This window comes from Pogoniulus pusillus, chromosome 3 (assembly GCF_015220805.1).
Source record: "Pogoniulus pusillus isolate bPogPus1 chromosome 3, bPogPus1.pri, whole genome shotgun sequence".
NCBI lineage: Eukaryota > Metazoa > Chordata > Aves > Piciformes > Lybiidae > Pogoniulus > Pogoniulus pusillus.
In genome coordinates, this window is record NC_087266.1 from 34,369,035 (window position 1) to 34,385,731 (window position 16,697).

At 42.8% G+C, this 16,697-nt stretch overlaps 1 protein-coding gene across 5 annotated transcripts in view; it reads left to right on the plus strand.

Annotated features, from left to right (window-relative positions):
* Window positions 1–16,697, plus strand: part of DACH1 (dachshund family transcription factor 1) — a 485,713-nt gene that overhangs the window by 344,806 nt on the left and 124,210 nt on the right. For 3 of the 5 annotated variants that reach the window (XM_064174189.1, XM_064174180.1, XM_064174163.1), the window contains 2 exons: window positions 226–361; window positions 4,257–4,391. In XM_064174189.1, the coding sequence (XP_064030259.1) occupies window positions 226–361; window positions 4,257–4,391 (271 nt within the window). Of the gene's footprint in view, window positions 1–225; window positions 362–4,253; window positions 4,392–16,697 lie in introns of all 5 variants that reach the window. The other 2 variants (XM_064174173.1, XM_064174154.1) reach the window with 1 other exon arrangement.

A 16,697-nucleotide genomic window follows, 5' to 3' on the forward strand; every position in this document is an offset into this window, starting at 1 on the left:
GCCTGACAGGATGAGCAGAACTCCTATTGCATACTGAAACGTAAGGTCTGAGGTTGTAAAATTACCAAGTTTCATTTCAGAATAGTGTGCCATCCTTACCTCAGCAGAGGGTAGAATAGGTTGTAATTTAGATGGAGGTGCAGTGTAGGGAAATGATGTTTGGAAATAAAGTTTCAGTTTAACACTGACTTTTTCTTGCAATTGTTTTTCTTTTGTGGGGTCTAGGAACGTGTCCCAGACAGCCCTTCTCCTGCTCCTTCCCTTGAAGAGGGCCGAAGACCTGGCAGCCATCCATCCTCTCATCGAAGCAGCAGCGTGTCCAGCTCTCCTGCACGGACCGAGAGCTCTTCAGACAGAATCCGTAGGTCACATTCTTCTCCTTGTCAACACTTTAGATTTGATTAGATGCAGCTGGTTTGTCTCATCAAAATGCCCTCATCTTAAATAGATCTCATATGTATCATGTTCGGAAGTTCAGCTGCAATAACTATCTCCCAACATTATGTTCCCCCAGTTTGCAGTATCATAATATCTGATGCTACATTAATAGGTATTGATATAAACTGCCATCATGTCATATTAAACATAAAGGTATGAACTATGAAATACAGAATTGCAGCCGGGAAGCAATTTGCTAGATTAGTTTTAGGGCTGAACATACAGTGTAAACATTTTCTAAAGAAATTGAGTTTTATTTAATCTCGTTACTCCAGTTTGATTTCTAAATTAAATCTGACTTCACAAGCAGCATTTCACGTGGTAGGACTGCATGGTGAAGAGAAGAGTTAGGATAAATCAATAAAAAAATTGGCACAGTTTAGAAATGTTTTAAATGTAAAAATTGATAATAGTGAGAAGTGTGATAGAGTAGTATCATCTGGGGACAGGCTGGGGACAGAGTGGCTGGAGAGCAGCCAGGCAGAAAGGGACCCAGGGGTGATGGTAGATAGTAGCTGAACATGAGCCAGCAGTGTGCCCAGGTGGGCAACAGAGCCAATGGCATCCTGGCCTGAATCAGGAACAGTGTGGCCAGCAGGACAAGGGAGGTTATTCTGCCCCTGTCCTCAACACTGCTCAGGCCACACCTAGAGTCCTGTGTCCAGTTCTGGGTTCCTCAGTTCAGGAGAGATGCTGAGGTGGTGGAACATGTTCAAAGAAGGGCAGTGAAGCTGGTGAGAGGCCTGGAACACAGCCCTGTGAGGAGAGGCTGAGAGAGCTGGGGGTGTGCAGCCTGGAGGAGACTCAGGGCTGACCTCATTGCTGTCTACAACTACCTGAAGGGAGGCTGTAGCCAGGTGGAGGTTGGTCTCTTCTTCCAGGAAACTAGCAAGGGAAACAACAGGACACAGACTCAAGTTGTGCAATCAGGGGAGGTCTAGGCTGGATGTTAGGAGGAAGTTCTTTCCAGAGAGAGTGATTGGCATTGGAATGGGCTGCCCAGGGAGGTGGTGGAGTCGCTGTCCCTGGAGGTGTTCAAGCAAAGCCTGACTGAGGCACTTAGTGGCATGGTGTAGTTGATTGGACAGGGCTGGATGCTAGGTTGGCCTGGCTGATCTTGGAGGTCTCTTCCAACCTGACTGATTCTATGATTGTATGATCTCATAGTTCACAAGGGGTGAAGTGAAATTAAACCATGGTGTTTCAGACTGATATATTTTTTATCCAGTTTCCCTGTGCAAGATGTAAATTACATGGCACAGGCCTTGAATTCAGTGGTATTCCAGTGTAAGAACCTAGAAATCAAGGTTATAAACGTATTATTTTATAGATATCCACTTAAATTCTTTTTACTCTTGCCTGTTGCTTTTATTGTTACTCCATTGCAAGCCTTTACGCTTCTGAACCGTGTTTCCACAATAGAATTTGTTAGTAGGTGAAACTGGAAGATTTGGCATGCAGATAGAAGACCATGGAACAGCTTTATGTAATGCATAGTCCTGTTGATTAGATGCAGCACATGTGTCTTTTAGACTGCTTCCTTTCAGAGTCTCCTCATACTCAGGAAGCTGACTATTTATTGACCTTCAGATGAAAGATCTTTCATTAGCATGTGATGAAAAATTACTTACCAAAGAAAAGAAATGAGGGCTGACCATGACAAGCTGAAAATTCTGTTTTCTTATCACTTAGACAATTCAGAGTACAGGTTAAACTAGCATCCCATATATGGTGACCTAACTATTTCCCCAGGCTCAGCTCAGGAGCCTTTCATTGTATTTTCTTTTCCTTGTTCCAGCTGAGAAGGGGACTGATAGAGCACCTTGGGTGAGCACCTGGCACCCAGCCAGAGGCAGCCCACCACAAAGTTCACAAATAAAGTTCTAGAAAAAAGCTTGCTACTTTTTAAATTAACTGAATAGTGTGATTTTTTTTCCCCTCAACCTTTGAAGACCTTTTCCATTCACAGGATCACAGGATGTTAGGAGTTGAAAGGGACCCAAAAAGATCATCGAGTCCAACCCCCCTGCCACAGCAGGACAATACTATCTAACACTGATCACAGAGGAACACATCCAGACAGGCCTTGAAAGGCTCCAGAGAAGGAGACCCCACAACCTCTCTGGGGAGCCTGTTCCAGTGCTCTGGGACCCTTACAGTGAAGTTCCCCCTTGTGTTGAGGTGAAACCTCTTGTGCTGCAACTTACACCCTTTGCTTCTTGTCCTGTCTGAGGGAGCAAGTAAGCAGAGCCTGTCCCCCACTCCTGGCCAGCCCTCAGATGCTTTTAAATATTTATCAAATCCCCTCTAAGTCTTCTCTTCTCCAGACTAAAAAGCCCCAGGTCCCTCAGCCTCTCCTCATAAGCCATGCCCTCCAGTCCCCTCATCATCCTCGTAGCCCTCCTCTGGACTACCTCCACCATATCCCTGTCCCTCTTCAACTGGGAGCCCAAAACTGAACACAGTACTCAGGATGAGGTCTCAACAGGGCAGAGTAGAAGGGGAGGAGAACCTCCCTTGATCTGCTGGACACACTCTTCCTAATACATCTCAGAATCCCACTGGCCTTCTTGGCCACAAGGGCACATTGCTGTGCCATGGGTAACTTGTTATCCACCAGCACTCCCAGGTCCCTCTCCACAGGGCTGCTTTCCAGCAGATCACCTCCCAGCCTATACTGGTGGAGTTTGTTATTCCTCCCCAGATGCAGGACTCTGCACATTGTTCTTTAAATAAAATTAAACAAAAAAAAAAAAATTTTGAGAGATACTTGCTGGTTTTGCTATGGAATGTCCCTTTTCTTTTCTTAAAGAAATGGCACTATTCAACTTGAAGAGATCATAGAGTCATAGAATCATATAATCAACCAGGTTGGAAGAGACCTCCCAGATCATCCAGTCCAATCTAGCACCCAGCCTTATCCAGTCAACTACACCATGGCACTAAATGCCTTGTATAGATGGTACTATTCAAATTATTCTACTTACTTACCAGCAGAGAACAGTGAGACTGTTGCACAGTATTTCTTCCAGTGTGCACATAACAGAATTTCTTAATCACTGGATCACTCCAGTAACTTTATTTAGTTATAAAACAGCTCTTCCTTGTCTGATTTGTTAACGCTCATATCTGATTCTTAAGTGCATCTACCTTTGTGGTGCCAGCAAGAGAAAGATGTGGGTTACATTGAACATGAATACAAAAGTGTGGGTTCCTTAGGAAAAATTGCTTTACTGGAAATGTCACAAGGCTTTTACAAATACATTCCTTCAGGAAAACTCATAGAGATGTAAATCACCTCATAGGGATTTCTGAGGTATGTTTGAGACTTGTGAAATTGAAAGGAATTGCTTAATTCTACCATTGCACTGTTTTAAAACTGTATTTGTCACCTGGAAGGCTGCAATGCTTAATTTAGGTGAAGTTAGGGGAAGTTAGGGGCTTCATATTAGTAATGGCAATATGCAGAAGTTTATATACAACTAAAAGTATTATATTAAGATGTATCTCATGTGGAACTTTCTGTGCTTTCTGGTTTGCTTGATTTTGCGTTTTAGCTCTTGTTAAACACACAAGAAAATGTTTGCAACCATCAAACTTTGTGTGAAAAGACACTGAACTCATCTTTTGAAAATTAATTGTTTTAAAGCAGAAGTAAGAGGGAGAAACTCATTACACTGTGTGGTTACTGGTAGCATTAATTAAGTAACTTTGTGGTTGTTAGAATCCTTGTATAATGAGGAGGAAGACTGTATGAGTATAGAAGTGCATTGTTAATGCAACAACTGATTTTCTGTCTGTCTACTTGTGCCTAGCAGCTGTCCATCAGAATGGGCTATCTATGAACCAGATGCTGATGGGTTTGTCACCTAATGTTCTGCCTGGACCTAAGGAGGGTGATCTGGCTGGTCATGATGTGGGACATGAGACAAAAAGAATGCACATTGAGAAAGGTAATATGAATATCATGATTGTATTGTTTCAGTGTAAAGCAAGTGTGTTCTCAACAGATAAATAGTATTGTGATTTTTAATTTTTTTTTTAATTGGCATTATTTTGTTGTTGTTTCACAACTTAAATGTTAACAGGATGATAGCTTTCTTGATTTTTCTACCTTGTGATCTTAATATCAGTGAACGATATTTATATGAGCGAGGAATTTCCTAAGTATTAGAAAGAAGGATGAGTGAAAAATAGTTTTGCATTACTCTTGTGTCTCTGACCCTTCTACAAGACTGTTTAGGTATTAAGTTTCTGTCTCTCTCCAGTTGACTTTAATGACCTACTTCCCGAAGGGACTGAGCACCGTGAAAATTAGTCCACGTGTGCAAAAAGGAAAAAAGGCTAATACCATGCCATTAAATTAGGGAACTGCATAAAATGAGGCTGGTATACATTATATAATGGGATTTAAATTTAATTGAGTATATGACCAAAGTGTTTGATCTAGGTGAATAGTCCACATGCACTTATGCAGATTATGACACCATTTCATCTCTGTTGGTATTCAAAGTTCCCGTTCAGGGTTGTTACAGGGGATTTTGGAGGGATGGTATTGGGATTTTGAAAGGTGCATTTCAGGTTATATTTGCTTAATATATGTTAATTTTAAGTATTGTAGACTAGAAACTTTTTGGTTAAAGAGAGGTTAGAAAATAGAACATATCATTTGAAAAGATATTCTTTGGTCTTATCAGAAGAATCAGTTCTTGGAGCACAATAAGAGAAAAAGTGTAAGAGTGAGACTGAAACAATGCCAGAGAAAGTGCTGCAGTAATGAGGATTTGAGAATAAGACATTTTGTGCCATATATTAATAGGTATGATACCTTCTCTTGTGTCTTGTGCTTGAACACTGAGATGTGAAAAAGAATTAAAATCTGGACAATTCTATTCTGGACAGGTGGCATTTTTAATAGGATTACCAGAAAAAAATAATGGAAGCAACATTTCTTTTATATAAACCATTTAGTCTGGTTCATTGCACACACAACCTGTTTTAGCTTATACTATGCCCTCGCTCAGCCCCTGCAAATTGTATCCCTGCTGTGAAGTATGATGTGATCAAATAGGTTTGTTTTGAATTTCCATAAATGATTTTATTTCAGCCTTTGAAGTTACTCGTTTAAGTGTAATCAGACTGGTAAAGCCTGCAAAGAGAAGTAGACCTTAAGGGCTGCTCCTGGGTTTTGCATGTTGTCTAGGTTTCTTCAAGGCTTTGTTTAAAATGGTACACCAAACATATTTTCCAATCTGTTGCCAGTTCACGTTTTTTGCAAGGTCTGTTCTCAGTAAAACTGCTGAGAAGTCTCTTTTTAACTCAGTCCTTGTTTAGGTCAAACCTTCTATTTTTTTTCTTTCTTTCCCTCTGTTCCAGCCTACTGAATTAATGGTAAATATTCATGGGCTATCTAGATTGATAGGTTATACTAAATTAAAAATTGTTTTCTGCCATGACTACATTTATCATGTCTCTCATACCAATCTTGTAAGTTTAATACTAATCTAATCTGTATTAAAAAAAAAAGTGATTTAAATTACAGATATTTGAGGAGAGAGTAATTATGTACTTCTGTCACTTACGTCTTACAATCAGATTTCCAAACTGTTGCTTACCACTGCAAAATCAGCCAGACGCAACCGTATTTAAAATACACGAGCATGTAGGTGGTAGGATTCTCATAGTATATAGATAGTATAGGTAGCATAGATAGGTAGAATATAGATATTATAGATGGTATAGGTAGTATTCTCATAGTATATAGGTAGTATAGGTAGTATAGATAGGTAGAATATAGATAGTATAGATAGTGTAAGTAGTATTCTCATAGAGTTATAGAATCAGCCAGGCTGGAAGAGACCTCCAAGATCATCCAGGCCAACCTAGCACCCAGCCCTATCCAATCAACCAGACCATGGCACGAAGTGCCCCAGACAGGCTTTTCTGTAACACCTTCAGAGACAGCAACTCCATCACCTCCCTGGGCAGCCCATTCCAATGCCAAACCCTCTCTCTGGAAAGAACTTCCTCCTAACATCCAGCCTAGACCTCCCCCACCACAACTTGAGACTGTGTCCCCTTGTTCTGTTACTGCTTTCCTGGCTGAAGATACCAACCCCACCTGGCTATAGCCTCCCTTCAGGTAGTTGTAGACAGCAATGAAGTCTGCCCTGAGCCTCCTCTTGTCCAGCCTAAAACACCCCCAGCTCCCTCAGCCTCTCATCATAAGATTTGTGTTCCAGGCCTCTCACAAGCCTTAGTGTCCTTCTCTGGACACATTCCAGAACCTCAACAACTCTCTTGAATTGAGGAGCCCAGAACTGGACACAGCACTCAAGGTGTGGTCTGACCAGTGCTGAGCGCAGGGGAAGAATAACCTCCCTTGTCCTACTGGCCACACTGCTCCTGATCCAGGCCAGGATGCCAGTGGCTTTCTTGTCCACCTGGGCACATTGCTGGCTCATGTTCAGCTACTTTCTACCAGCGCACTCAGGTCCCTTTCTTCCTAGCTGTTCTCCAGCCTCTCTGTCCCCAGCCTGTAGTGCTGCTTGGCCTTGTTAAATCTCATCTCTTTGGCCTTTGCCCACCCATCCAGCCTGGCAAGGTCCCTCTGCAGGACTCTCCTACTCTCCAACAGATCCACACCTCCTCCTGGCTTGGTGTCATCTGCAAACTTACTGATGCTGGACTCAGTCCCCTAATCCAGATCTTATTGTGGAAACCCCATCATCTTCATCATGTGATTTGAAGAAAAAAGAAAGAGAGGAAAGCAGTTCTCAATAAGTATCACGAAGCATTTAAACGTTATTGTGTTTTCTTATAAGGCACAACTATATCAGCTGGAACTGTAATGTTTATTTTAATTGAACCTGCAAGAGCCTAGGAAATTGTGCCTGGCAAAGAAAGCCCTGTCTTTTCTGTTGTCTCCTCTTCTGTTAAAAAGAAAAATGGAAAGACTCAAAAAATGATCTGAGATTGGGGAAAATTTATTTACAGTCAACAAAGAATTTAAAAGGGGAACAAAGTTATAACAGAGGCAACTGATCAACACAGCAAAATTTGAAAAGACTTAGTATGTACTGTCAGAAGGATAAGTCATTTGTCTGACCTGATCTGTGAGTTGGATACAGAAGAGAAAACACTATCTGTTACAAAACAAAGGAGCTAATTTACCCAGTCTATGCAATGTAGGGTAGTATATTTAGAAACAGCTGGCACTATTGGCACTTGCAAACTGAGTAACAGTTTGAGGATATTCAGTCTATCACATGCATTTCTATTAAAAATTCAACTGTAATTAGTATTACTGGCAAAAATGAGTCTATTTACTGAGGTAGGCTAAGCTCCTAGTAAATCTCTTAGGGAGTTTTGTTTGAGGAGGTTTTTTTGCCTTTAGACTGTCTTCAGAGTCTGTTCTCAGGACCTTGAGTGGCTTCACCTTCCACTGAAGTCAGATTGTCATTATCCTACCAAGAATCAAGTTAGGTTCCGATTCCCTGTCTGCTAAAACTGGAAGGTTTTCATCAGGCTCTGGGTCAGTATTTGTTGCAGAAAAATCAAGTTTCTGTTCTCAAAGACCGTATGTAAACTGCTGATGTTGGGAACCTCTCCCAGCTACTGGCTCCAGATGTGCAACTTGGTCATGTTCTAGTTTTATATCAGGGCATGACTCATTATACATATCTGAAGTTCTACTCACTCATGAGAAGAAAACTTGAATTTACTGAATCTAAGTTTGTGGTCCAGTTAGGTTTATAGTCTGGACTAAGGGGGACTACAGGAGACACTGCAGAGAGCTTCTGCCCCATCATTCATAAACCAATCAAGATGTAATCACAGAGTGTCAGAGATTGGAAGGACCTCCAGAGACCATCGAATCCAACCCCTCTGCCAAAACCAGAATCACCTAGGGTAGTTCACACAGGAATGCATCCAGGCAGGTTTGGAGAGTCTCCAGAGGAGGAGACTCCACAACCTCTCCAGAGCTCTGTCACCCTTAGTGTAAAGAAGCTTCTCCTCATGTTAAGACAAAACCTTCAACATTCAACTTTGTATCCATTGTTCCTTGTCTTATCTGTATGAACAGGAAAAATCATCTACCATAGCTTTCCAGATTTTTTTTTTCTTATCAGAGGGTAGCAGATTTCCCAGTTTTACTAAAAGTGGCCTGTAGAACTACACATGATCCTGGGAAGAATGAGGTACGTTCAAGTACAAGATCTTAGTTCAGGTACTCTACAGCTGTCATCAAAGCCAAGTATCTAATTTTGTAAGCTGCAATTATGGAATGTTTGCTGATACAAGTTTGGTTTTATTAGATCAGATTTCACAAGAACTCTTTTGCAAGGAGGTTGTTCAAGACAGCCAGCATGGCTGCAGCAAGGGCAAGTCTTGCCTGACCAACCTAGTGTCTGTCTTTGGTGGTGTAACTACATCAGCATAGAAGAGAAGTAAAAAAATGTTGTATGTCTGAACTTGCGAAAAGCCTTGGGCACAGCCCCCCATAACTACTCTGCTCTGCTGGGACCACCTGGAGTGCTGCACCCAGTTCTGGAGCCCCCATTACAAGAAGAATGTGGATGTGCTGGAGCGTGTCCAGAGAAGAGCCATGAGGATGCTCAGAGGGCTGCAGCACCTCTCTTATGAGGAGAGACTGAAAGAGTTGGGGCTGTTCAGTCTGCAGAAGAGGAGGCTCCCAGATGACCTTCTTGTGGCCTTCCAGGATGTGAAGGGGGCTTACAAAAATGCTGGGGAGAGACTTTTTAGGCTCTCAGGGAGTGACAAGACTGGGGGGAATGGAGCAAAGCTGGAGGTGGGGAGATTGAGAGTGGAGGTGAGGAGGAAGTTGTTCAGCCTGAGAGTGGTGAGAGCCTGGCATGGGTTGGCCAGGGAGGTGGTTGAGGCCCCATTGCTGGAGGTGTTTAAGGCCAGGCTGGATGAGGCTGTGTCCAGCTTGGTCTTGGGTTGGGTGTCCCTGGGCATGTCAGGGGGGTTGGAACTATGTGATCCTTGTGGTCCCTTCCAACCCTGACTGATTCTGTGATTGATTCTATGACTGTGCAGTGGATAATGAGTTGGTTGGATGATCACATCCCAAGGGTAATAGTAAATGACTCCATGTCTACATGGAGTTGTGACAAGTGGTGTCCTACAAGGGTCTGTATTGGGACCAATGTTGTTCAGTATCTTCATCAGTGATATTGACAGTGAGACTGAGTGAACCCTTTGCATATTTGCAGATGATACCAAGCTGAGAGGTCAGTTGATAAGTCTGAAGGATGGGATGCCATCCAGAGACACCTGGACAGGATGGAGAGGTGCACTGAGAAGAATCTCATGAGGTTCATTAAGACAAAGTCCTAGGTCAGGGAGATCCTAGATACTAACACAGAGTGGGGAATGATTGAGAGCAGCCCTTTGGAAAAGGACTTCAAGATGCTGGTGGATGAAAAGCTGGACATAACCAGCAGTTTGTGCTTGCAGCCCAGAAGGCTAACTGCATCCTGGGCTGCACCAAAAGAAGAGTGGTCAGCAGATGGAGAGGTCATTCTGCCACTTTGTTTTGGTAAGAGGTCACCTGGAGTGTCCATCTCTGGAGCCCTCAACACAGGAAGGACATGGACCTGAGGGAGTGGGCCCAGAGTAAGGCCATGAAAATGATCAGGGAGCTGGGAGACCTCTCCTGTGAGGACAGGCTGAGGGACCTGGAGTAGCTTAGTCTGGAGAAGAGAAGACTCTGAGAAGACCTAATAGTGGCCTTCCAGCACCTGAAGGGCTTGTCAAGAAGGCTGGAGATGGATTGTTTACAAAGGCCTGTAATGATAGGATGAGGGGCAGTGGTTTGAAATTAGAGAAGAGTAGATTTAGATTGGATGTTAGGAACAGGTTCTTTACAATGAGAGTGGTGGAACACTGGAACAGGTTGCCCAGGATGGGAGTTGAGGCCTCATCCTTGAGGTATTCAAGGTCAGGTTCAACAAGGCTCTGGACAACCTGATCTAGTGCAGGATGTTTCCTGCAGGGGAATTGAACTAAATGATCTTCAGAGGTCCCTTCCATCACCAACCATTCTATGATTTTATGGTGTACATGAAGTATAGGTGTCATTAGAGGAAAATCCATTCAGGTTTTCCTGTTATAAAAAATTATGTCTCTAAGGCATTTCAGGTAATGGTAAGTTTCTGTGAATCAAGTGAAGTTAGTTTCTATAGTTTGCTCTGGATAGTCCCTGAATGTTGGTGAGGTGTATGTTATGATTTATCCTCCTCCACTGTTACCTAATGTCCTTCAACTCTCCCAGTTTGGAGGTCTGAGAAGTGTATTTTTGATGTTTTGGGTTTTTTTTTATGGGTCTGAGTACTTGTTTAGCTCTTCAGTGATACTGTCTGTTAAGTCTAGAAATAGTATAGGAAGGAGAAATAAGAGGACAATCTAAGGACTAGGCTACTGATCCTCTTCTTGCTCATTGATGCAAAGTATTTCCCAAAACAGAGTTAAAAGCTCAAACACACACCCCCTGGAGATGTGAATCCTAATTCCTTGTAGGCAGAAGAATCAAACTTGTGACATTTTCTGGGCTGCATCCTTCATCTTTGTATGAGAGGCAAATATAGTTTACCATTGTCTCTTTGCTCTTCTAACCCAGACTGTGGCCATACAAGGTCTCCAAGGTAGAATATATAGCTCAGTCCTGGTCTCAGGGTTTCTCTATTTACAAGCTCCAGTTAGCTGCATGATTTTTTAACTGGTTCTCTAAGCCTAAAGTTCTGCTTGCAGATTCGACTTGCAGTAGTTGGTTTGGGTAATGTTAAAGGGATGTTGGAGGCAGTGCCTATTCATGGCAGCCCCTAACTGGTGTCTGCACAGCCGTATTTGTCCTGTGCACCCTATAGGAATGTAAGACTCAGCTCAGGTCCAGTCAAGATGTTCTTAATTGTTCTCTTGTGTCCTTAATTGCCCAGGGAGGTGGTGGAGTCTCTGTCCCTGGAGGTGTTCAAGAAAAGCCTGGATGATGCATTTAGTGCCATGGTCTAGTTGATTGGCCAGGGCTGAATGATAGGTTGGACTGGATGATATTGGAGGTCTCTTCCAACCTGGCTGATTCTATGATTGTAAGATTCCCTTCTGGGGGACAAATGCCTAAAAGTTAGTTGCTTTAACACCAAATTCAGATGCTTAAGTGTTTTATTGGATCTGGCCTTAGGGCATCAGATGAGAATTTTCTGTCTGCATCAATTTGTATTTTTTTAGATTGACACCAGCAGCAAATGAAGCCTGAATGTCATGCTTACATTTTAAATTGAATATGTTATTTGAGGTGTTATGGGAAGGACACTCTCTTGTCATCCTGTTTTCTGTAACAAAATATAAAATAGTCACCATGCTCACAGAAGCAGCTAAACTATTTCTTTCAGCAAAACTTTTAAACTATGATATTAATGGAAATTTCTCAAGTAATTTTCAGATAATCAACAATAACTGTTTCCTGACTGCTATGATAGCAGCAATTAAGGTATGACTTTATCAAATCCACATATTAAAAAGTCATAGAATCTTAGAATCAGACAGGGTTGAAAGGGATCACAGGGATCATCTAGTTCCAGCCTCCCTGGAACTAGATGTCCATGCAGGGACACCCTAGCCTAGATCAGCCTGACCACAGCCTCATCCAGCCTGGCCTTAAACACCTCCAGGGATGGGGCCTCAACAACCTCCCTGGGCAACCCATGCCAGGCTCTCACCTCTCTCATGCTGAACAACTTCCTCCTCACAGCCACTCTGAACCTACCCATCTCCTGATTTGCTCCATTCCCTCTAGTCCTGTAACTCCCTGAGATCATAAAAAGTCCCTCGCCATCTTTTTTTCTAGGCCCCCCTTTAGATCCTGAAAGGCCACAAGAGGGTAACCTTGGAACCTCCTCTTCTGCAGACTGAACAGCCTCAACTCCTTCAGTCTGTCATCATAGCAGAGCTGCTCCAGCCCTCTGAGCATCCTTGTGGCCCTTCTCTGGACGTGCTCCAGCACATACACATCCCTCTTGTAATGGGGGCTCCAGAACTGGATGCAGTACCACAGGCAGAGTCTCAGCAGAGTGGAGTAGAGGGGGAGAATCACCTCCCTTGCCCTGCTGGCCACACTTCTGTTGCAGCCCAGGCTCTGTTTGGCTTTCTGGGCTGCAAGTGCACACTGCTGGCTCATGTTAAGCTTCTCATCCAGCAGCACCCCCAAGTCCCTCTCCTCAGGGCTGCTCTCCAGACGGTCACAGCCCAGCCTGTATTTGTGCTTGGCATTGCCCCAACCCAGATGCAGGATCCTTCACTTGGTCTTGTTGAAGCTCAGGAGGTTGGCTTGTACCCGCATCTCCAGCCTGTCCAAGTACCTCTGGATGGCATCTCTGCCCCCCAGCCTGTCTGCTGCACTATGCAGCTTGGTGTAGTCAGCAAACTTGCTGAGGGTGCAAGTCCCAGTCTTTCTCTCAGGTTTTATTTTATGTCCCCCTGTAGAGATGTAAGCAATCAGACCTCTGGCTAATATTATAGAATACTGAAATTCCAAAATGCCCTTAGCACAAAATGGAGAGTAATTTAAACATTGCAAAGTTGCAATTAGAATTGTATTTTCAATGTTAGCATTCATATATTAAAAAGGCAAGTAATGAAAAATAAGTCATCCTATACTGCTAGGCTTTCATTCTGCACGATCAGCAGTAAGTTCTTTTATATGTACATAGTGTAAATATATATATCAAGCATATTTATTCACCTTAATAATTACAGAAATGTATGTTTTTTATAAATCTAAAAGACTCAAAGGAAGTTTTAGCATCAACAAAGATTCTCTTCTACCTGAACTGTCCTCTCGCAAAGTCAGCAAACAAATGATGGGGACTTTGAGTACTATGTCCAGTTCTGAGCTCCTCAATTCAAGAAAGATGTTGAGGTGCTGGACTGTGTCCAGAGAACCGTGACAAAGCTGGTGAAGGGCTTGGAACACAAACCCTATGAGGAGAGGCTGAGAGAGCTGGAGGTGTGCAGCCCGGAGAAGAGGAGACTCAGCGATGACCTCATTGCTGTCTACAATTATCTGAAGGGAGGTTGTAGCCAGGTGGGGGTTGGTCTCTTCTGCCAGGCAATGAGCAATAGAACAAGGGGACACAGTCTCAAGTTGTGGCAGGGGAGGTCTAGGCTGGATATTTGGAGGAAGTTGCTGGCAGAGAGAGTGATTGGCATTGGAATGGGCTGCCCAGGGAGGTGGTGCAGTCTCTGTCCCTGGAGGTGTTCAAGCAAAGCCTGGCTGGGGCACTTAGTGCCATGGTCTAGTTGGTTGGCCAGGGCTGGGCGCTAGGTTGGACTGGCTGATCTTGGAGGTCTCTTCCAACCTGGTTGATTCTATGATTCTATGACTTATGCATAAATTCTGTCAGTGTTGTTTTTAGTTCCCTGAGAAAGCTCTTTTTTTTAAAGAGAGCTATTAGCGGCTGACAAGAATTTTCATTCACAGCTGTGCTGTCCAATTTCTTGTGTAAACATACTTTTTAGGTTCTTTTTAAGTGTTGTGTACATAAATACAGAGATACTTTTACCATAGGTTAATTCTATGATTCTATTAAAAATACTGTATTTTAATCTAACAAGAAGAATATAAACAGACTGTGATAGATATCTACATGCAGCTGCATTTACAGTTAACACATTTAAAATCCATGTTCTTTCTTGCTTTAAAAAAAAATAGCACATTAGTTTGTAATTCCTTAAGATAACAAATTCAGACTGTATCTAGTCCAGCCCTCTCTGTAATAAGCAGGTGCATCCTTGACTAGATCAGGCTGCCCAGCCTCACCTTGCATACTTACAATCATAGAATCAGTCAGTGTTGGACAGGACCACAAGGATCATGTAGTTCCAACCCCCCTGTCATGGCCAGGGACACCCTACCCTAGAGCAGGCTGCCTACTGCCTCATACAGCCTGGCCTTAAACACCTCCATGGATGAGCCTCAACCACCTCCCTGGGCAACCCATTCCAGGTTCTTACCACTCTCATGCTGAACAACTTCCTACTCACCTCCACTCTCAATCTCCCCATCTCCAGCTTTGCTCCATTCCCCCTAGTCCTGTCACTCCCTGAGAGCCTAAAAAGTCTCTCCCCAGCTTTTTTGTAGCCTCCTTTCAGATACTTCCAGTGATGGAGCTCCAACCACCTGCCTGGGCAACCTATTCCAGTGTTCCACTACTCTCCTGGTAAAGAACTTGTTCCTAACATCCGAGAACTTGTTCCTAACATCCATATCACATTTGTCATACTGTAGAAGTGATCTGGATTGAACTTTAACTACTTTTCAAACTCTAAACAGATAGTAGTCAAATTTATAACCTCTGATGGATAGTATAAAGATCCACTAAATGAAATGTTGAAGAAAGCTAGCATCAGCCTTTCCACACCCTACTCAATGTTTCTTTTCACTCAGCCCAAGAGGCTCAGGAATGTTCAAGTACATTAAAAGCTATTACCATTAATGGACTACAAAGGTGAAAAAATGAAATGGCAAGATTTTTTCTTAATGGGATGTTATTTACTAAGAAACCAGAAAACATTTCTTTTTGTTGCACAGAAAATACAGAAACCTTTCATATTACTGAATAGAATATGAATAGTCTGTGTGTGCAGGAAGGAGTCTGAAGGTAGTACAAACTTCTGAGAGTTTTTTTTTCCTAGCAAAATATTGGATTTTCTAACAAAGTGTTTCTAGAGACTCTAACCCATCCTCTGACAAAGCACTTCTGCAGACTTGCTTGCTACCACTTTATTCTGCTAGAATGCTTTTTCCTTTGTGCTGTTTTTATGCCTCTAAACAGGTCTGTTTGGAAAGGATACCAATGGACTGAGTCAGAAAAGAGTCTGCTTTTATGTCTGCTTCTGCTTCACCTAGTTACTGGTATAAGCTTCTTTAGTTTTGGTTTTAGAGCCAAGTCATATCTCTAATCTTTCTCGTGAGCTAATGGTATGCGTTAGACTGATTTACACTGATTCTCTAGGATTTTGGAGTGGCTGATACTGCATTGTTGGCTGCAGAAGTCTCAGGCAGACTGGGTGTAATTAAAAGCTGAAGTTGAGCTTGTCCAAACTTTCATAAGTCTTTCAAAAGAAGTAAACTGTGCAACTGACATAATGTGTGGCTGAAGGCAACACCATAATGCAGAAGGGAATGTCTTTGGATAAAGTTGGTAGGTGTGCAGATAGAGACAACTAAGTCTGAGAGGCCTTAAAAACTTCCTAATTAATCATTAATTCTGTGTCCAATTCTGATCCCCTCAGGAAGGACAGGGGACTGCTTGAAAGAGCCCAGCACAAAGTTGTCTTCCTTATGAAGAAAGACTCAGAGAGCTTGGAGAAGATGAGACTGAGGGGTGACCTCATTATTAATATGTGAAGGACAAGTGTCAGGAGGATGGAACCAGGCTCATAGTGATGTCCAGTGACAGGACAGGAGGCAGTGAGTGTAGGCTGGAGCATAGGAGATTCCACATGAACATGAGGGAAAGTTTTTTCACTGTGAAGGTGACAGAACACTGGAACAGGCTGCCCAGAGAGGTAACAGAGTCTCCTTCTCTGGAAACATTCAAAATCCATTTGAATGTGTTCATGTGTGACTTGCTTCTAGATGATTCTGCTCTGAGAGAGGAGTTGGACTAGATGATCTTTTGTGGTGGTCTCCAACCTCTAACATTCTGTGATTCTCTGATGAATAGGTAGCCAACCTTGCATTTTGCAATCAAAGTCTTGCAGTCTCAAGTCATTACCTACTATAGGGTTATAAAATGTTTTAATCTTTTCTCATGCCTTGCATTTAGTAATGATGGTAATATAACCTGCAACAGAACAAGGGGACACAGTCTCAAGTTGTGCTGAAGGAGGTCTAGGCTGGATGTTAGGGAAGTTTTTCACAGAGAGAGTGATTGGCATTGGAATGGGCTGCCCAGGGAGGTGGTGGAGTCGCCGTGCCTGGAGGTGTTGAAGCAAAGCCTGACTGAGGCACTTAGTGCCATGGTCTAGTTGATTGGCCAGGGCTGGGTGCTAGGTTGGACTGGATGATCTTGGAGGTCTTTTCCAACCTGTTTGATTCTATGATTCTATGATAAGAACACCCAATACAGAAACTCAGTATACTTATTAAATGTTCCTATTCTGAGTATTTGCTTTAATGCAGGGTGAAACACAAGAAAATTGATACATAGCTAGCTTTAAATTTTGGTCTACAC